At 43.9% G+C, this 21,349-nt stretch overlaps 1 protein-coding gene and 1 pseudogene across 2 annotated transcripts in view; one reads left to right on the top strand and one right to left on the bottom strand.

The window, feature by feature from the left end:
• Positions 1–1,499: 1,499 nt before the first annotated feature.
• The window catches only part of LMNB1 (lamin B1), a gene marked incomplete at both ends in the record, with an annotated part of 70,224 nt that continues 50,374 nt past the window's right edge, over positions 1,500–21,349 (top strand). Inside the window, one exon of the mRNA XM_079703920.1 lies at positions 1,500–1,858. Within this exon, the coding sequence (XP_079560046.1) occupies positions 1,500–1,858 (359 nt within the window). The remainder of the gene's footprint in view (positions 1,859–21,349) is intronic.
• LOC307052791 lies at positions 18,002–19,087 on the bottom strand (annotated as a pseudogene). Its single transcript has one exon. The product of its transcript is annotated as an uncharacterized misc_RNA (transcript).

The following is a 21,349-nucleotide window of genomic DNA, read 5'->3' as shown; positions in this document are numbered from 1 at the left end:
TCTATTACGTGGATACATTTTCAAATGGAAGGAATCTGGTTCCCACACCACAGAATGTGAGGATGGATAATCCACGAAAAGCCCAGGGCAGGGCACATAGTAAACTTCAATAAATGTTAAGTCTAAAAGTTTAAAACTTTTCAAAGGGATTGATGGACATTCTGTTAGACCTGTGGTCAATTACATTTCAGGGGAATCCCTTTTCAAAGCGAAAAGCATTTCTACTTAAGTTTTCACAAGTTTCGATTTTGATACATGGGATTTTAGTGAAGCATGACCATGAAGAGCTTGTGCTATGTACTTAGTAACATGTTAATCATATCACTTGTGAGGTGGTTTTGATTTTATAAAGCCCTAAATTGTTAAGAAATAAACGGATCGGGGACCGCCCATCAGCACTGGCTTTTCTGTGGTCTTTATCCATCCGCTTCAAGACACGCGTGCGTCAATTTGATGGGAGGAGGTGTTTTGCTACACCGTTTTCCACCTGAGAGAAAAATAAAGGCTTGCACTTGGAACCCGCACGCAGTTGGTCTTGAACCTCGGACACCAGCGCTCATTACGTAACTCCACAGCGGCCGGGCCTCCAGGCCGTTTTCCGAACCCTCACCGCGGGGCGGGGATAAGGTTACAACGCCCGCGGTCGTCCCGGGCTCTAAGAGTTTTGCGTGTGTCAGTTAGAGACGTTTACATTTGAATTTCCCTGAACCGCCGGGTGTGGGCGGCGGCGCGGACCCGCCCCGGAAGCCTCTGGGCCCCTTCCCGCCATCAGCCGACCAGACCCGACAAGCGGTCCACGCGGGCTGGTGGGAAGGCCCGGCCGGCGCGGGGCCCAAAGCCGCCGCGCGAGCAGTCTCCGGCACCCCTCCCCACAGCCCTCAGTCCTTCCGCCCCCAGCCACGCCCAGCCAGGCGCGCCGAGCCGACGGTTGCCTGAGGGCCAGATTTTGAATTTACAGGCCCGGCCCCCGAGTTGCCGGCCCCCCATTGGCCAGCGACGGTCACGTGGAGACGCAGGAGCGCGCCGGCCATCTTGGGGAGCGCGGCGCCGCGGCCCGCGCCACCTCCGCCCCCAGCGGCTCGCAGCCAGCCCGCCCCTCCGCCCTCCTCCCCCCGCCCGCGGCTCAGCGCCGCCTGAGAGGAAACAAAGTGCTGCGGGCGGGAGACTCGGCGGCGGCGGCGGCGCGCGGACTCTACTCGGCTCTCCCGGCCACCCTCACCCTGTATTTCCCGAGCGTGTGTGCGCGCGTGTGTGAGTGTGTGCATGTTTTCTTATAAAGGGCGTTTTACGTTTAATTGATTTGTAGTCCTCCCCCTTTGCCCTTTGTGCTGTAACCCCTCTCCCGCCATCCCAGGTGCTTCGTCCTTTCCCCCGACGTCGGCCTCTCCGCGAGCGCGGATCGTCGGTTCGTGCCTTCCCTCACGCTTCCCCGCCTGCCGCCCCCTCCGTGTTCCGTCGCTGCCCGCGGCCTCCGCGCTCAGCCCTCCTCGCCGATCGCCATGGCGACAGCGACCCCCGTGCCGCCGCGGACGGGCAGCCGCGCCGGCGGCCCAGCCACGCCACTGAGCCCCACGCGGCTGTCGCGGCTGCAAGAGAAGGAGGAGCTGCGCGAGCTCAACGACCGGCTGGCCGTGTACATCGACAAGGTGCGCAGCCTGGAGACGGAGAACAGCGCGCTGCAGCTGCAGGTGACGGAGCGTGAGGAGGTGCGCGGCCGCGAGCTCATCGGCCTCAAGGCACTCTACGAGACCGAGCTGGCCGACGCGCGACGCGCGCTCGACGACACGGCCCGCGAGCGCGCCAAGCTGCAGATCGAGCTGGGCAAGTTCAAGGCCGAGCACGACCAGCTGCTCCTCAAGTGAGTGCCGGGGGCGCAGCTCGGGCGGGAGGGCGAGGGCCGGTGTGCTCAAGTCCTTCGGAAGGGGCAGGGTCTCGGTCTCCAAGAAGGAGAAAGAATCTAGTGTTTTTCAGCAGGGGCGGGGGTCGCGCGGGGGTCTCAAGCTGTAGTGATGGTGGGACCGGGATGCACATTTCCCGATCCTGGATACCCAGTGGGACTCGGCGAAGTGCGCGCCTGGGGCCGCCAGCGACAGGCAACCGGCTTCGGGCCTCGGACCCCGGGATCCAGAAGGCTTTAAACGCGCGGACATCGGGCGGGCGCCAGGTGCGGGGAGGTGGCGTCTGGGCGCGCGCTCGAATGCGCGCCCCGGTTTCCGGCCAGGCCCGAGACAAAGCGTCTGGTGGGTTTGCGGTGCAGGAATGGCCGGCCGGGGAGGACCGGCTGCCCGCCTGGAGAATGAATGAGTTCTGCGCGGGCTGAGAGAGGAAGGGGAGGGACCTGCCTCCGGCGTCCCGGTCTCCCAGGGGTGGGTCCCGCTTTGGCGCGCTCAGTCTTGGCCCTGTGACATTTTGCGATCTTTCTGCGCCTGCCTTGGGCGAAGAGGGAGGGGCGGAGTCTGAACTGCGCGCCACTGTCGGCTCAGGGCAAGTTGGGTGTTCAAGCTGGTTAGCTTTCTCTGGGGAAAGGTGTCCTTTCTTTCTGCCGAGACAGGTCCCGGTCTTTGGGTGTTTCTCTGCACCGGACTCCGCAAGCTGGGTTTTTTCACGTCTTGGCCACCGTTCTCGGATCGACGAACCGCCTGCCCTCCTGCAGCAGTCCTCTCCCCTAGCTTTTGTATCGCCCAGACATAGTCTCTTGCTTTTTCGGGTGTAGGGGAGACCCAGCTCAGTCCCCGCATCTGTCATTGTGTTGACAGGCCAGGGCAGGTGAAAGGGTGTTGTGTAAATGTGGAGAGTTGCGGCGAGGGAGAGCTTGTAATTTTTTCACATAAGAGGGTCTGAATTTTTCAGTCCAGGGCACACGGATAAACCAGCAAGCCTTTGCCGATCCTACGTTGCCTTTCTGATGAGCAAAATGCATAGTTATTCTCAGTAGGCAGCTAGTGTTGATGTCACGCTTTAGAATATTGCTCGGTTTTCCTCCAGAATTCCGGTGGTCTTCATCCCCTCTTGCCAGTTGAAATCTCTGGAGATACCTGATTCTGACTTTGACTTTTTGTTTCCCTGAATGTCTTTCTGTCTCCGTGTAAATGTTCCTGTATCGGTCTCTGTGATTTTCAGTATGTGAATCTCAACTTCCCCATCTTGTTAAATACTTGAAAAACGGTTCATAAAGAATATGTGCACTTGGTAAACAAAAAAAAAATGGTATAGACGGGCTTATAGTGAAAAACGATGTCTCTTGCCTCCTTCCAGGAGACAATCACATTTAGCCCTTTTGTTTTTATTTCTTTGAGTATTTAATTCCACAAAATAAAAATAATAATAAGCTTATGTTTCTGTTTCCTGGATTTTCTAATCTTTGGAGTCGTCTTTGAAATGGGTCAGTTCACTCACTGCTGTCTCCATCTTCCTCCAAACTTTTCATTACTGAATTTCTTCATATCTTGGATGCCATTGCTTATATGATTCACCATTATCACGTGTACCACTAAGAAGAAAAACTTCAGGGCCAACTATGCAGGATCCATCCTGTTGGACCCACCCTGTTTTCAGAGATGTTAAAGTGTGACACAGATTAAGTATCTGTTACCTGCCAGTCACTGTTTTATGTGGAGGATACAGAGATTTGAAAAAAATAAGTTACTGCCCTTATGTTGATGATAGGGGAGATACCCAGCAAGCGAGTAAAAATTGTATTTCATCTTATCTGAAACATTTTGACGCTGGTGCTTTTATAATCTTTTCAGAAGGTATCCACTGAAGGTTTTTCACACAGTAACAAGACTGCCACCTGGCTGACTGTAGTTGTAAAATGCTCTGCATGGATTGTAAAATGCATGCTGGCTTCATCAAGATTAAAAAGTGAAGAATATATGTGTTAGAATCAATGAAATTAGTGAATGTGATATAATGTTAGGATAACAGATACTAGGGGAATAAAAATAGAGCAGGGTGAAGGGATGGTGTAGTTAAGGAAGGCCTGTCTGAGGGCTTGACAATTGAAAACAATTTTCTTTGAGATGTCAGGTAGTGTACTGGGATTTTATAGATAGATAGATATCTATATATAACTATATAGAGAGAACCTGAATATATATATATATCTATTATTAGGATTAGATGTATTTTATTTTCTGATGTGCCATCAATTCCTCAAAACATACCACATTTTACTTTCATGTTTCAATCCTGACTTTCTTTGTACAATTTTGTTCCTAAATAGCCTTCCATTTTTCTTGCTGATTAAAGAAAAAATTGCCTTTAGCATATCTTCAAACTTTTAAAAGATGTCTAATCATAATATCTATTATATGAGGCTACTTTCTTCCCTTAAGCTCTCTGCTCTTAAGACATGATGTGCAGTTGACGTCCTAGGAATTTACCTGATTTAGACCCAGTTTCCTCCTGTATCACATATTTTTGGTTCCTTGGTTTCTTCCTTCATTTTATTGGAGAACATCCTTAAGTTACTTATTCAGAAAAGATGGCAGGAGGTAGACTTTCCAAGTCTCATGTATCTGAAAATAATTTTGATTTTTGTCTCATGCTTGATTAATAGTTGTGCTAGGTATAGAATACTGGTTCAACGTTTTTCCCTCACAGCTTGGAAAGTATCATATTGCCCCGTTGTCTTCTAATAGCCAGTTGTTGTTCATGTCTACCTAATGCCAATCACAGTTACTTTCCTTTGGTAATTGCTTTGCCTCTCGGGAAGCTTTGGAATTTTCTTTTCTCCTGGTTTACTGGGGTTGCATGGTGATAGGTCTAGGTATGGGTATTCTCTTATGCATTGTAGTTGTTATAAGCAGGTCCTTTCCATTTAAAGTCTTGGTCTTTGTTTAGCTCTGGGAAATTTACTTTATTCCGTATGTTTTCTGTGCTCCATTTTCTTTGTTCTCTCTTGTTGGAATGTTGAACTCTTGGGTTTCTTGTTTTCTTATAATTCTTTTTTTCATCCTGGGAAATTACTTTGCTCTTCTCCAACTCAATAGTGACATTTTAAAGGCACAAGTCATACTTTTAATTCCAAGAAATCTTTTTGTACAGGTATTTCTCTTTTTATTCAGCTTGTGTTTATTTTTAAGGATGCATTATTTTCTTTAATCTGTCTGAGGGTAATATTTAGGGTTTTCTTTTTAAATTCTCTTCTGTTAATTGGATTATCTCTTTTCCCTCCCTGGTCACTTGTTCTTTTTGTTTGGTTTGCTTTTTATCTTCCTACTCATTTTTGTCAATTGCTGATCCTTGGTTGTCTACATTTTCAAATGAAGAACTAGGTAATGCTTGAATATTACTGCCGGGTTATTTAGGTAGCTCCTTCCCACTTTTCTGAGTGTAAGAGCAAATTAGGATCTCTTTATGTAAGAATGGGATGTATTCTTGGCCAACTTGTTGGAAAGCCTGCAGTTATGTTAAGGGGTGCCCAGGAGGGCGAGGTGCAAAGCTGTTTCACGAGTTAATCCCTCATTTTAAGTCTGCCTCACTTTCTCCTGTAGCCCCTGTGTGCACGTTCTGTGGTAGGTACTTTTATCTACATTTTTTTTTAAGCCACTAAGTTTTAATTTTTTTTAAATTTATTTATTTATTTATCTTTGGCTGTGTTGGGTCTTTGTTGCTGCACATGGGCTTTCTCTAGTTGCAGCGAGTGGGGGCTACTGTTCGTTCCAGTGCGCAGGCTTCTCATTGCAGTGGCTTCTCTTGTTGCGGAGCGTGGGCCCTAGGCGCGCGGGCTTCAGTAGTTGCGGCATACGGGCTTAGTTGCTCCGCAGCATGTGGGATCTTCCCGGACCGGGGCTCAAACCCATGTCCTCTGCATTGGCAAGCAGATTCTTAACCACTGTGCCACCAGGGATGTCCTCTACATTTTATCTACTAGAAATTTGTTGAAATGTTTGCTAATGATCCTTTTTCTGTTCACTTTCTTGCTATGGGTTTATTCATTGTTTACTGCTTTTTTTCTTAATATTTATTTGTTTATTTTGGGCTGCGTTGGGTCTCCGTTCCTGCGTGCGGGCTTTCTCTAGTTGCGGCGAGCAGGGGCTACTCTTGATTGTGGTGCGTGGGCTTCTCATTTGTGGTGGCTTCTCTTGTTGCCGAGCACGGGCTCTAGGCGCACAGGCTTCAGTAGTTGAGGCATGTGGGCTCAGTATTTGTGGCTCGCGGGCTCTAGGGAGCAGGCTCAGCAGTTGTGGTGCACGGGCTTAGTTGCTCTGTGGCATGTGGGATCTTCTCAGACCAGGGATCGAACCCGTGTCATCTGTGTTGGCAGGCGGACTCTTAACTACTGCGCCACCAGGGAAGTCCCTACTGCTTTTTTATTAGGGTCTAGTGGGGAGGTCAGTGCCTGTGCATAGTAATCCTTAGAAATCTTGGAAATATTTTAATTTTGAACAATAATTGAAGTATAATTTGTAAGATGAAAAGGAAGAAATGTTTTATTTTCTGTTTGGGTCCATTGAGCTCTTTCATTTAAGAATAATTTTCTGTGACTTATTTGGAGTTAGAGTCTTTGTAATTAGTCTATTATTTAGGTGGATTTAGGTTAAGAAAGCAAGTTTTGGGGCTTCCCGTGTGGTTCACGGGCCTAGTTGGCCGTGGAGCAACTAGGCCCGTGAACCACAACTACTGAGCCTGCGCGTCTGGAGCCTGTGCTCCGCAACGAGAGGCCGCGACAGTGAGAGGCCCGTGCACTGCAATGAAGAGTGGCCCCTGCTCGCTGCCACTAGAGAAAGCCCACGCACAGAAACGAAGACCCAACACAGCCAAAAATAAATAAACAAACAAACAAACAAATAAATAAGCTTTCATTAAAAAAAAAAAGAAAGCAAGTCTTGAGAGAATTATAGATTCCAAAATTACTTAGTCCCTTCTTGGTTCTGTAGCATACAACATACCTCAAAGACAGAAGAATTCTCGGAGACACTTGTTCTGCTAGAAAGAATTTGACAATGGCTTCTGTGCAGGTGGTCTCTTACAGGGAAACTGATCTCAGATCTAAGATATAGCTACTCCAGTTTATTCCAAGCCTAATTATATTTCACTGGAAGCTTTTTTGGGGAATACTTGCCAAGAATGATGATGAATACCATCAGTCAACACTTTAAACAAAAAAGCAAAGAAAAATTGACTTAATTGAGAATTTCAGTATTAACTAATTCTGCAGGAAAACTAAATGTAAGAGAAAGTTATGTTGAACAGTTGTTCAGTAACTAATTTTGTGGATGCATACATTTTTTTTTTCTTCAGTGGTACAGGTCCATAGTCTTTTATGTAAAACCCTTATAGCCACAAGTGTTTGGAATTAAAAGCAATTCCAACTTTAAGAAGGTAGTATGATGCGTATACTGTATATGACACCCCAGTGGGGTCTGGGGTAGCACTCTATGTGGAACAGGTATTTCTGCAGGGAAAGATTAATAGTCACAGTAAATGGAGAAAGACAACTGAAAATAGCCTCATGTCCATTCAGGTCAAGTTTTGTCACCAAATGAATTAATGAAAATTTAAGCTTTAGAGCTCTGGGATTACATATAAGAGAGTAATGATTCATGGTTTTTTTTTTTTTGAGGTATGTGGGCCTCTCACTGCTGTGGCCTCTCCCGTTGCGGAGCACAGGCTCCAGACGCGCAGGCTCAACGGCCATGGCTCATGGGCCCAGCCGCTCCACGGCATGTGGGATCTTCCCGGACCGGGGCACGAACCCGTGTCCCCTGCGTCAGCAGGCGGACCCCCAACCACTGCACCACCCGGGAAGCCCTGATTGATGTTTTTTAATTGACTACTTCTTAGTAACTTCGCTTGACTCATCAGGTTCTAGAAGTTGTGCTTTATTCCTCAAACACAAATAAATTTGATTGATTGATTGGTTCACGGTAGATATTCAAGCTTGAAAGGATGCAAAATTAACTCTAAAGTCATTTTCTCATTTTTGAGAATTATGAATTAATTAGGAAACTGGAGATGGGGGCTCACTGGAATATAACTAATAAAATGGATGCTGTAGCATTGTTTGAGATGCTGAGCAAGTCAATTTACTGTCCCGTCATTAAAAAAAATTTTTTTAAAAGGATGTCCCAGGACTTCCCTGGTGGCATAGTGGATAAGAATCCACCTGCCAATGCAGGGGACACAGGTTTGATCCCTGGTCTGGGAGGATCCCATATGCCATGGAGCGGCTAAGCCTGTGTGCCACAACTACTGAACCCACATGCTGCAACTACTGAAGCCCGTGTGCCTGGAGCCCATGCTCCACAACAAGAGAAGCCACCTCAATGTAATGAGAAGCCCATGCACTGCAACAAAGAGTAGCCTCCGCTTGCCACTAGAGAAAGCCTGCGCGCAGCAACAAAGACCCAGTGCAGCCAAAAATATAAAACTAAATCTTAAAAAAAAATAAAAAGGATGTCCCAAGAAACATAGTTTAGTGTATTATAGGTATTGGGCCTCAAAGCCAGTGTTTTCAAATTAGTCTTTGAGATACTGGACAAAAAATTTGTTATTTAAAGCAGAATTTCATATCTTTTCAAAACAAATGGTGCTTCTTTTTAAATATAATTTTATGAAAAGAAAAGTTTTTCTCAAAATAGAGTAAAGTGTAATGTTGCTTGTATTTTTTTCACAGTATATATGCACCTGAAGATTTTTAGGCTTCCTACCTCCATCCCCAAGCAAGTTTTGAATAGGATAGGTTTGAGGTTGAGGGGATCAAGCCTACATAGTATATTCCTTTGGGAAAACGACATTCCTCTGGTTTTGCTTTGTCAGTACGTTAGTAAGGAAACTTCTGTTGGGAAATTTGGATTTGTGTGTTTTCATTAAAAAATGTGTACAGATGTTCACACGCTACTCGCATGTATAATTGGGACACTTGTCAGTCACAGTAGCCTGAGATACAGTAGTGTTAAGCAAGAGCACTACATGAATTTGCACCTTACTACATTTTGTGACTTGGGGCAGGTATTAATACTTTAATTCTTTGAGCTTTCATGCCTCATCTGTGTAATTGGGATAAGGCATAACTAGTAGTTTTTTTGTTTTTTTTTTGCGGTACATGGGCCTCTCACTGTTGTGGCCTCTCCCGTCGTGGAGCACAGGCTCCGGACACACAGGCTCAGCGGCCATGGCTCACGGGCCCAGCCGCTCCGTGGCATGTGGGATCCTCCCGGACCGAACCCGCGTCCCCTGCATCGGCAGGCGGACTCTCAACCACTGCGCCACCAGGGAAGCCCCATAACTAGTAGTTTTCTGAATCTCAGGAAGAATTAAGAAACCCAGATCTTTTTCTAGCCTCTCATTTACTTGTCTCATAATAACGGATGGATTTTTATCAGAATTGGGTATTTGAAGAAATTAGGAAGTATGTGGAAGTGAAAGTAAATCAGATAAACTATTTTTTTTTCTCTTTCTTTGGGGAGAAGGGGGTGCTGGGGATTTACTGTATATTTGGACTTATTATATATGTTTACTGTGTTGACTTTCTACATATTTTGGTCACACAGAATGAAATTTAGGTGCAGGGCTAAACAGTATCTGCAGGGTTGTTTTAACATTCATATCTTTCAGTTTTCAAACCTAAAGTAATAAATGCTGATCTGCTCTAGGGACTTTCCTTTGTAGGTAGGATAATTAATTGAAAAACAAAAATCTTGATCCCATATATTACTTGGTCTTTTGTTTATGTCCTTATTTTGCCCTGGTAGAAGCAAGTTGCCAGTAACACCCTTGCCTTAATATGAGAAGTATAAAACTTCATGGTAGATATTACTTTAATTTTCAAGGGAAGAACAGGAAGGATAGACGCCTAGAATTGGTGTTAAAGTCTAGGAGACAGGTCCTAAGTAATGAAACCATCATGATACTTCCTTCCCATGCTTTCAAAGGATGTTTGGTAGAGCGTATCTTTTGGAGTTGTTTATTTAAACTAGGAGGTTAGACTAGGTAATCTTTTGGTGTACCCAGGCTCAAGGAAGTAAACACACAGAGTGAAAGATAAAGCACTGTAAAAATATGCTGCTGAATGTTTTTTTTTTAATCTCCATATACTCCATTATGCTTGTTCTTTTCATTTGTCCAGATGACGTCACCTCAGGTATCTCTGAGTTAGAGATCTTTAGACTTCTACATCATCACTGTAGGCCTATTTCATGCACAAACAGTGAGAATGAGCCTTAAGTGTTAATTGGGTGACGAGACCCTGTCTAACTGAAGTTCCCAATTATTTCTGGGATCCAGGGAAGTTTCCTAATCAGAGTTTTTAACTTTTTTTTTTTTTCCCCCAGTATATCTCTCTGATAAAAGGGATTGTGTTTTGGCTGTTATATTTGGGAAATTTTAAAAAACTAATTTTTTTGTTACACAAAAATTATATATTCATTATGGAAAATTAGAAAATACAGATAAACACCAAGAAGAAAATAAGTCACCCTTAGTTCCATAAATAAGAGCTCTGAAGTTTTTCTTCTTATATCCATATTATTAACGAAAAATGGGTTTATGATAAATATTGATGTGTAACCTTCTATCATGCTACACTGCTTTGTGAACTTCTTTACATGTCAGTAAATGTGCTATATCGTCATTTTTGAAGATAAGTTAACAGCCTTCAATAGGTAGGATTAGTTTACTGTGACCAGAGATGTCGGCTTTGCATTTGACTACCTAATTTCTCAGAGGTCATAGAGGGCCATGATTATCCTCTTCCCGCTTTCTTTTTCTTTTTTTTTTTTTTTTTTGTGGTACGCGGGCCTCTCACTGTTGTGGCCTCTCCTGTTGCGGAGCACAGGCTCCGGACGCGCAAGCTCAGTGGCCATGGCTCACGGGCCCAGCTGCTTCGCGGCATGTGGGATCTTCCCGGACCGGGGTACGAACCCGTGTCCCCTGCATCGGCAGGCGGACTCTCAACCACTGCGCCACCAGGGAAGCCCTATCCTCTTCCCGCTTTCTGAGAATATCAATTTTTTTCTCCTGGTTAACATATTGATAAAAATGGTTAAATGTTAAACTAATTTACTGGTGAAATGTTAACCATTGGATAAAGTAATTACAACTTTGCCAATTTTTGATGCCAGTAACAGCATATGGGTGTCCATTTGGGGGAATTTATTTTTAATTTCTGCAGGTTCTTTTTAGTTCTTGATCATTTTTATTGTTATGCTCCTGTTGCAAACATAAAGGAGTAAAAAGATCTACATTTGGGTCATAATCTTAGGTTTCTGCTGATATCTTTGCTGTAGACCTAGATGATAAGTGAGACTTTCCCTAGCTAATATGTTTACTTGGTCCTTTTTAAATTTAATTTTTTGCCTTTATTGCATTTGTGTTTGTTGATCATAGGATTATAGCACTTTTATAGCTAGGAGGGGATTTGGATCATCTGATCTATCCAGCCCACTGCGTAGGTTCAGAAATTGAGACCTAGAGAGATTAGAATACTGGTGCAAGATGTGGGACAAAAAGAGCTAACATTTATCTTCTGCTTATTGTGTTTGCCAGGTACTATTCTAGATGCTTTACAGACATTGTCTTTTAAGTGTTATGATAACCCTGTTTGATGGGTGAGGAAACTTGAGGCTCAGAGAGGTTAAGTATTTTGCTTGGGATAACTTAGCAGATAAATGGCAGAGCTAGAATAGATCCTAGCTCTGTCTTCTAGCATTGTTACAGGGTTTTCACATGGATCATGCCATTTAGTACCGACCTGAAGCAGGCTCCTGGAGCACTGTCATCTGTCCTCAGAGTTGAAGTCTTACATAAGACAGTTGACTTTCAGGTTTGGGTGCTACTTTTGGAAATGGTACTAGATGTGATTTTTTCACAGTGATATTTGAGATAATCTTGGATTTTTCAGGAGGGTGCAGTAACTGAGGCAGCTGTTTGAAATACTGAGGGCTTCATTTGCTAATAAGGAAAGGGTAAAAATGAATTACTGAAAGAGACCTCTTTTGTCTTTTCTTCCTTGTTGAAAAACTTTCCTACTTTACTCCATACCTTAATAATAACTTTAAAATAAACTAAAATCTCTAAATAAGTCTTGAATACTCATGGCAGAAGTATTGTTTTCATTTTTTATTCAGCACACATTTGTGGAACAGGTACCGTTATGAAGTGCAGGCTTGTACTGCTCCCCACACAGAAGGCCAGTAAATCGAGAAACGAGTTGTTGGGGCAAAGAATAGTGACTTTATTTGGAAGGCCAGCACACCAAGAAGATGTTGGACTAGTGTCCCAAAGAACCATCTTGCCTGGGTTTGGGTGCTAGTTTCTTTCAGAACAAAGAGGGGGAGGTGAGGGGTAAAGTAAAAATGGTGATACGTTGTTGCTAATATTTCCTGGTTCAGGCCAGAAGGGGAGGGGATGTGTTAATTTCTTCTTACCTGCATCCATTCCCAGGTGGGCCTGGTTAGGGTATTCCTAGTGAACTAAACCAAGGTATTTTAGCTTAACTGGGAGACAGGGTTCCTGGAGATGGCTCATTATGTATACTTTAAGCTGTAGGCAACATCCCTTTAATGATTAACTTATAGCAAAAGCAACAGAATACAAAGGTTAAAGTAGAAGAAACAGATCAATATGGAGTCAGATTCTTCCCTATTACAAGTACTACATGCCAGGCCTTGAATCAGATGCTGGTAATAGGGAGATGGGACACTTAGTGCCTGTTAAGTTGCTTACAATGTAGTGAGGAAGACATAAAAAGCACTACAGTATTGTGATACTGTAACTGCAATATGCTAGTACAATGTAATAAGTGCTGTGATAGCAGTATCCACATCTTGCTATGGAGAAAGGGGCTACCCCTTTCTCCATACCATGTAAGGCAGAGTAGGAGCTTTGTAAAGTTTTGAGACACATCCCAGAGGAATTGGGGAGGCAGTGAAATCCGAGTGTTGAGAGATAAGTAGGCTTGGCTTCTAAATGGAAAACATTAGTAGAGGCATTGTCCTGAAAGGCAAGGAGATTTACAAAGGAAGGGTAGTACAGTTTTGGTGTGATAAGGCCTAGAAAGTATCCATTGACTTTGGTTCGTGGGGACTTATTGTTGACTGTGAGGAGCATCTAATGGTAGAGAAGAGCAGTAGGGTCAAAGCCACTGACCATAATTAAGGAAGAAATGGGGAATAAAGGTCATGAGTTTAGGTCATAAAGAGTGTTTGATGTGAAAGGAAGAAGACATTCTTAAAGGTCGATTTAAAGTAGATTCTTACTCAATGTTTATATAACAAAACATTGGATAGGGTACCAGAACACTTATCCCTCTAACATTCTGCACTAAAAAAATGATTACTTCACCGCCTTTGCTTAAAACACTTTAAGTGGCTTCCAGGATAGCTTCTAGGATGAAGAGTAAAATCCTCAGTATTACCTAATACTAGGGTGACCGTATAATTTAGCATTCAAACAGGGTTATTTCCTTCTTGGTGTGAGAGAGGGAGCTATTGATAATTATGCTGGGACACTGGCATCAATGGAAATTACCCTAGACAAACTTGGACATACCTAAAAGTTCTTCTCTTCATGAGCTGGCTCCTGAATGACTGTGGCTTCAACTCACACCATACTTGGTCTTGTTCTCTCCTCTCCAACCATGAAATTTTTTATTCAGTCCTGTTTACCATGCTCTCTCTTAATAGGGCCTTTGCATATGCAGTTTCCTTCGTCTGGACTTCTCTCATCATTGGGTTAACTCCTCCTTAAACCTCAGATCTCTAATTCATTTCTTAGGGAAATCTTCTCTATCCGGTTTTGTAAATGTGAGCTTGGAAAAAAAAAACCCAAAACCTGTGACTATCCAACAAATGTGTATGTGTGTACATAATTTAAGGATTCAGAGATCTCCAAGACTTCTTATGAAAAAATTACCTTCAACTATTTTAACTGCTCCTTTGATATTTATCTCGATATCTAAATGGCATTATTGACTTTGTGCCATGGAAGATGTGGAATTGAGTTTTTCATTTTGTTCTTCATAACAAATTTTTCTTCCTCTTATCCTCCCAATAGTCATACATTACATTTTAGTTGAGATTAGTTTAGATCAATTTTGGTATATAAAGTATTATTTCACTGTGTTCTGCTGCAAATGCATCTGTAGCACCAATTCGTTCATATGTGACTGGTAAATAGAGAAATGATATTGTAATTAGAGGTTGTATTGACCTATATATGACTTTTCCTAGTAAAGGAGAGTCAGAATATCAAGAGTAGAGTTCAGAGGGAAAGAAAACTCTGATTTCAACTCTATTTTAAGAAAGTTAAAGGAGTGCCTGCACCCAGGATTCCCTCCCCCAGAGAGGTGTACACCACCTTTGTTCTTGTAGCCGGGGTTGTGTTCAGAGTCTATTTCTATCTCTAGTGTCTCAGTTCCTGCAAGCCAGCATGGCCACTCTGATGTTGTTGTGCATCTCTGAGCATCTCTTGGGGCAGCTCTAGACACACTAAACTGACTGCTTGCATTGTCCAAGTCATCTCCTGGAGTACTAATTATCATCATTATTATTTTTTAAAATTTATTTTTATTTTTTAAATTTGTTTTTGCCTGCGTTGGGTCTTTGTTGCTGCACATGGGCTTTCTCTAGTTATGGTGAGTGGAGGCTACTCTTCGTTGTGGTGCATGGGCTTCTCACTGGTGGCTTCTCTTGTTGCAGAGCATGGGCTCTAGGCGCTCGGGCCTCAGTAGTTGTGGCATGCAGCCTCAGTAGTTCTGGCTCGTGAGCTCTAGAGCGTAGGCTCAATAGTTGTGGCACACAGGCTCAGTTGTTCCGCGGCATGTGGGATCTTCCCGGACCAGGGCTCGAACATGTGTCCCCTGCACTGGCAGGTGGATTCTTAACCACTGCACCACCAGGGAAGTCCGTGGGGTACTAATTATGTTACTGCTGGTGCTCTGGTTACAAGGTTGCATAGGTTTTTAGTGGTTTGTTCCAACCTTATTTTTCCCATTCTTTGTTAATTTTAATATGTGCAGAATGTAAGAGTTTTCAGGAACACATATATTGTGTTATAGCAAAAATACCTATACTCTATGAACATAATCCCCAGCAGAATTCAACAGTGTACTATACTTAGTTTCCCTTCCCTATACCACCTTTTGGTTGCCTGTGAAAATAGCATTTTTCCCACTTACTTAGTTTTGTCTAACTATAAAGAAAGATGATACCAGTTGTTAAAACACCAAGTCATTCAGAATCAGGAGGCTTTCTATTAGTTTTATCTTATTTAAAAGAAAATATTTATTTATTTATTTGGCTGTGTTGGGTCTTAGTTGTGGCACGTGGGATCTTCGTTGTGGCATGTGGGGTTTTTCATTGTGGTGCACGGGCTTTTCTCTAGCTGTGGCACGTGAGCTCAGTAGTTGCAGCACGCGGGCTCTCTAGTTGTAGCACATGGGCTCTCTAGTTGTGGCGTGCAGGCTCCAGAGCACGCGGGCTTAGTAGTTGCGGAGTGTGGGCTTAGGTGCCCTGCGACATATGGGATCTTAGCTCCCCGACCAGGAATCCAACCTGCATCCCCTGCTTTGGAAGGTGGATCCTTAACCATGGGACCACCAGGGAAGTCCCAGTTTTATCTTATTAAAGAAGTATCATTTGGAGTCTGCTCTTTTCTAGTCTAGTTGCATTTCATAAACATTGATAGTTTTGGTATAGAATTCTAAGTTGTAAAGAATATATCCTCAGGATTTTGAAGGCAGGCTCTACAGTTTTCTAGCTTCTGTTGTTGCTAAGAAGTATTAATGAGTGAGAAGTTAAAAAGCTTGTATCATCTTTGTGGTGTAGTTCTTAAATTTCACAAGGATGTTCCTTGGTGTGGATCTTTTTTCATCCACTGTGCTGGTCATTTGGTGAGAATTCTTCAGTCTGGAAATTCATGTCTTCAGTTCTTGGAAACATTCATAAATTATTTTATTGATGATTTCTTCCTTTTATTACTTTTGGAAACTCCTGTTATTCAAATGTTGGACCTCTTAAATTGATCCTTTAGTTTTCTTATCTTAAAAAATCTTCTTTTCTCTGCTAGATGTTCTCAATTTTATCTTCCAATTTTTGCTGTCATATTCGAAATTTCCAATAGCTTCTTTTTATTCTCAATGGTTCTTTATTGCATACTGATCTCATTTCAGTTTCATGGATGCAGTGGTTTCTCTTTTCAGAAGTCTCTGTTTTCCTTCATAGTTCCCGTTCCAAGTTAATTTCTTTTTCTAATTGTTTAGGTCTTTGTATCTGTCAGGAAACCAATAGATATCTTAATCAGAAAGGAAAACAATATGGAAAGTAGATGCTTATAAAAAATTATTAGAAGGGTCAGAGAAGCAGGAACAATACCTCAAACACTGTAGAACTGATCTTCTTTGGGAGCTTTTATGTCTGAGGTCACTACTGAAACCACTGAATTGAAAAAACAGTGTATAGCTATACCTCAGGACTAGGAAGCTGTCACTGCTGTTGCTGTAAGAACAACTGCCTCATGACACCAAGCAAACTGGAGAATGGACTTAGAATGGACATTATTTCAGAAGAACTTTACAGACCAATATCCCTTATGAATATAGGTGCAAGAGCTTCCCTGGTGGCGCAGTGGTTGAGCGTCCGCCTGCTGATGCAGGGGACATGGGTTCGTGCCCCGGTCCGGGAAGATCCCACATGCCGCGGAGCGGCTGGGCCCGTGAGCCATGGCCGCTGAGCCTGTGCGTCCGGAGCCTGTGCTCCGCAACGGGAGAGGCCACGATGGTGAGAGGCCCTTGTACCGCAAAAAAAAAAAAAAAAAAAAAAAAAGAATATAGGTGCAAAAATACTGGCAAACCAAACTCACCAACATGTAAAAGGATTATACACCATCACCAAGTGGGATTTATCCTGGGAATGCGAGGTTGGTTCAGTCTGTGAAAGTAAAGTGTAATATACCTTATTAATAGAACAAAGGACCAAAACCATGTGATCATCCCAATAGAGGAAGAAAAAGCATTTGACAAAATGTACCAGTCCTTCATGATAAAAATATTCAAATGAGGGATAAAAGGGAACTTCTTAACTTGGTAAAAGGTATCTGTGAAAAACCTGTAGCTAACATCATATTTAATGGTAAAGACTGACTGCTTTCTCCCTAGGTCAGGAATAAGACAGGGTTGCCCACTCTTACCACTTATATAAAACATTGTATTGGAGGTTCTAGCCAGGGCAGTTAAGGAAGAAAAAGAAATAAAAGGCATTCAGGGCTTCCCTGGTGGCGCAGTGGTTGAGAGTCTGCCTGCCGATGCAGGAGATACGGGTTCGTGCCCCGGTCCGGGAGGATCCCACATGCCATGGAGCGGCTGGGCCCGCGAGCCATGGCCGCTGAGCCTGCGCGTCCGGAGCCTGTGCTCCACAACGGAAGAGGCTGCAGCAGTGAGAGGCCCGCGTACAGCAAAAAAAAAAAAAGGCATTCAGATCAGAAAAGAAGTAGTAAAACAACTACACAGTTGACGCCTGAACAGCATGGGGGTTGGGGGGGGCGACTTTTGCAAGGCAAAAATCCATGTATAACTTATAGTCAGCCCTCTGTAGCCAAACAACTGCAGATCATGTAGTACTATAGTTTTTACTATTGAAAAAAATCTGCACATAAGTGGACCCTTGTAGTTAAAACCTTTGATGTTCAAGGGTCACCTGTGTCTTTATTTGCAGATGAAATGATTCTAAGAAAATCCTAAGGAATCTGTAAAAAACAAAAACTAAAAACTCTTGAAAGCTAATAAACAAGCTCAGCAAGGTTTCAGGGTATGAAAGCAATGTACAAAAGTCAGATGTATTTCTGTAAACTAGCAGTGAACACTCCAAAAATGAAATTAAGAAAACTTCATTTTCCGTAGCATCAAAGAGATGAAGTACTTAGGAATAAGTTGAACAGAAGAAGTACAAGACTTGTGTACTGAGAATCACAAAACATTGTTGAAAGAAATTAAAGAAGTGGAAGGACATCCTATATTGATGGATTAGAAGACTTAATATTGGCATATATATATATATATTTGGCGGGGGGGGTGTCAAGAAGCAAAAACATCTACTGAATATAAAACTAAAAAAGACAGGGCTTCCCTGGTGGCACAGTGGTTGAGAGTCCGCCTGCCAACGCAGGGGACACGGGTTCGTGCCCCGGTCCGGGAAGATCCCACATGCCACGGAGCGGCTGGGCCCATGAGCCATGGTCGCTGAGCCTGCGCCTCTGGAGCCTGTGCTCCGCAACAGGAGAGGCCACAACAGTGAGAGGCCCGTGTACTGCAAAAAAAAAAAAAAAAAAAAGACAGAGTCCTCCTGGGCCCAAGAGACCCATGGCAGGGAGCCAAGAGTTCTGCATCAGGGCTGCTCTGGGGAGCCCTGGAAGAAGTCATTGCACACAGTAGTGATAAAGGGTAGAAAAACAGTGTACTCCTGAAAGTCCACCTACTGGTTGCTGTCCTCGTCCAGATCACCCATCAGCTTCTTCAGGCCCTCCTCATCCACCTTCTCTGCCACAAAGTTGGGCAGCTCCTTGTGCAGAATTCCTTCATCTCCCCCTTAGTCAGCTTGAACCTGTTGCCCTCTTGGAGTACTTGTGGAAGGTGGTGACCATCACAGCCAGAACCTGCTTCAGGGGACTGGACATCTTGGATCTGGGGCTGCTGGTCTTGAAGGGTCTCCTGGGGAGGTGGGGGTTGGCTGTGGTTCTTTTGGGACCATGAAAGCTGGTGGCGGACATTTTGGGGAGTATCCATCTGCATGAACTCTCCTCGAGGCGGACATCTTGCCCAGGTAACCAGCACTGAGACCTGGCCCCACCCAACAGTCTGTAGGCTCCAGTGCTGGGACGCCTCAGGCCAAGCCGCCAACCAGGTGGGAACACAGCCCCACCCATCAGCAGACAGGCTGCCCTAAGACTTCCTGAGCCCACAGCCGTGTCTAGACACCTTAATATTGTTAAGATGGCAGTTCTCCCCAAATTGACCCACAGATTCATTGCAGTTTCTATCAGAATCACAGCTGCCCTGTTTGTAAATTGAGAAGCTGAGCCTAAAATTTAAATGGAAATGCATGGTATCCAGAATAGCCAAAACAATCTCAAAAATTGGAGGAGTCAGTTCTTGGTTTCAAAGTTTACTGCAGTGATGTGTGTGGTATTGATATAGGATAAAAGAATTTCAGGTTTTAATGACCCTGCTTGTCAGCAGCAAAATTGTCACAAAGACCAGGATGGTGGCCCCATGATACTTCCTTCTTTCATATCGCTTATGGATGTATTAGAGTACCTAATTTGCATCCAGAAACCTAGCTGCAAGAGATTCTGGCAAATGTAGTTTTTAGTTTTCTAGTTTAAGAAAGCACAACTGGGAGGGTGGTATGGCCATTGGGTGAGTCAATTCACAGAGTTTTTCTCAGAGGTCTGATGACTATTGTATGTCCTCTGTATTCAGAAGTAGGGCTCTAAAAATCTGATGGGAAGTTCTACGCGTGAGTGGGGCTTCTTGACTAAGCTTCATTGTGTAACAGTGGAATCATTTCATTGGGAACACCCAGTATCAGTGTCTTCAGGTCTTCTCTCTTGGGCTTTGGCTGCACAGCGTACTTTAAGCTGAGGGAGATTGGGAGGCAACATCAGCATCTGTAAAAGTCCACTGGAATTCTCCTGCCTTTTCAGTATGGTAGTGCTGCCTTTGGCTGTACCAGGTGACACCAGGTCTGAGATTCTGTTTTACTCCTTAGAGAGTAAACCTTTCCTCTTTTATCCTGGTGAATGAGGGGCCACTGGCCCAGGAGTGTGATCTGCTTTGCTTCTTAGATAGATTTTCATCTAGTCCTACTTCAGAGTACTAGGGTATCTCTTGCTATCAACAGTATCTGCGGTATAAATTAGGTTACTTCTCACATAGCCCTGTGTCTGGCTTTGGGATTCAGCACTCTTGGGTGGACTAAGCTTGTTTTCACTCATCTAATTTCAGCTTCTAAAATTTTGTTCTTTCCTCATCAGTTGTTTTCATTGTGAATTTGTTCGTCAGTTGTTTAGTTGTGTTTCTGGAAGGGGTAATAGTGGAGTAATGTCTAATGTGCCATTTTTACCCAGAAGTTACATCAGGTGTTCTTGCAGCACTGTGTACTTTTTTGTCTTAGACAAGAAAGTTACTGACAAGTTTGATTTGTTAAGACAATTTTGATTCCCTTGTGATTGATTGATTCCCTTATTAGAGTGGAATCTCTCTGTGGACAGGGCTAGTATCTGATTTTGCTTCTTCTTGTATCAGCACATTCCCTAGCACTCTCTAGGCTCCCCCCAAATAATTATTGACTTAGTAATAACCATTTTTTAAGAGACTATTTTCCTATAAGATTGGGTTGCATATAACTCATAGAGGAGCAGTGAAATAACTAATGATACTAGTAACTGTATTGTTGGATAAAATCTGGGTTTGAAAGGTGATTTTCTGATGTGAAAAATGGCTATTGGCATAAAATCAGTCTCTTTCTGACCACACTATATAAAATGATCACCCTCCTCTCTTCTCTCTCTCTTTTTTAAAAATAAAATTTATTTATCTACCTATTTATTTATTTATGGCTGTGTTGGGTCTTCATTGCTGTGTGTGGGCTTTCTCTAGTTGCGGCAAGTGGGGCTACTCTTCACTGCGGTGTGCGGGCTTCTCATTGCGGTGGCTTCTCCTGTTGCAGAGCACGGGCTCTAGGTGTGTGGGCTTCAGTAGTTGTGGCATGTGGGCTCAGTAGTTGTAGCTTGTGGGCTCTAGAGTGCAGGCTCAATAGCTGTGGCGCACGGGCTTACTTGCTCCTCAGCCTGTGGGATCTCCGTGGACCAGGGGTTGAACCCGTGTCTCCTGCATTGGCAGGTGGATTCTTAACCACTGCGCCACCAGGGAAGTCCCTCTCTAACTCTTCGTTCTGATTTATTTTTCTTCAAAATACTGATTACCCCTACTGTATAGGTATTTGTTTATTCTTTGTTTCTCCCCAGTATAGGGTACCTTCCATAAGATCAGATGGTATATATATATATATATATATATATATATATATTTTTTTTTTTTTTTTTTTTTTTTTTTTTTTTTGCGGTACGCGGGCCTCCCACTGTTGTGGCCTCTCCCGTTGCGGAGCACAGTCTCCGGACGTGCAAGCTCAGCGACCATGGCTCAGGGGCCATGGCTCAGGGGCCTAGCCGCTCTGCGGCACGTGGGATCTTCCCGGACCGCGGCACGAACCCGTGTTCCCTGCATCGTCAGGAGGACTGTCAACCACTGTGCCACCAGGGAAGCCCCGGGATGGTATGTTTTGTTCGTTGCTGATTTCCACACACCCAGATCAGTGGCCTGGCATATATAACAAAGTTGTGATTGTTG

Source organism: Hyperoodon ampullatus (genome assembly GCF_949752795.1).
Source record: "Hyperoodon ampullatus genome assembly, chromosome: 4".
Lineage (NCBI taxonomy): Eukaryota > Metazoa > Chordata > Mammalia > Artiodactyla > Ziphiidae > Hyperoodon > Hyperoodon ampullatus.
This window is presented reverse-complemented; position numbering and strand designations above follow the sequence as displayed.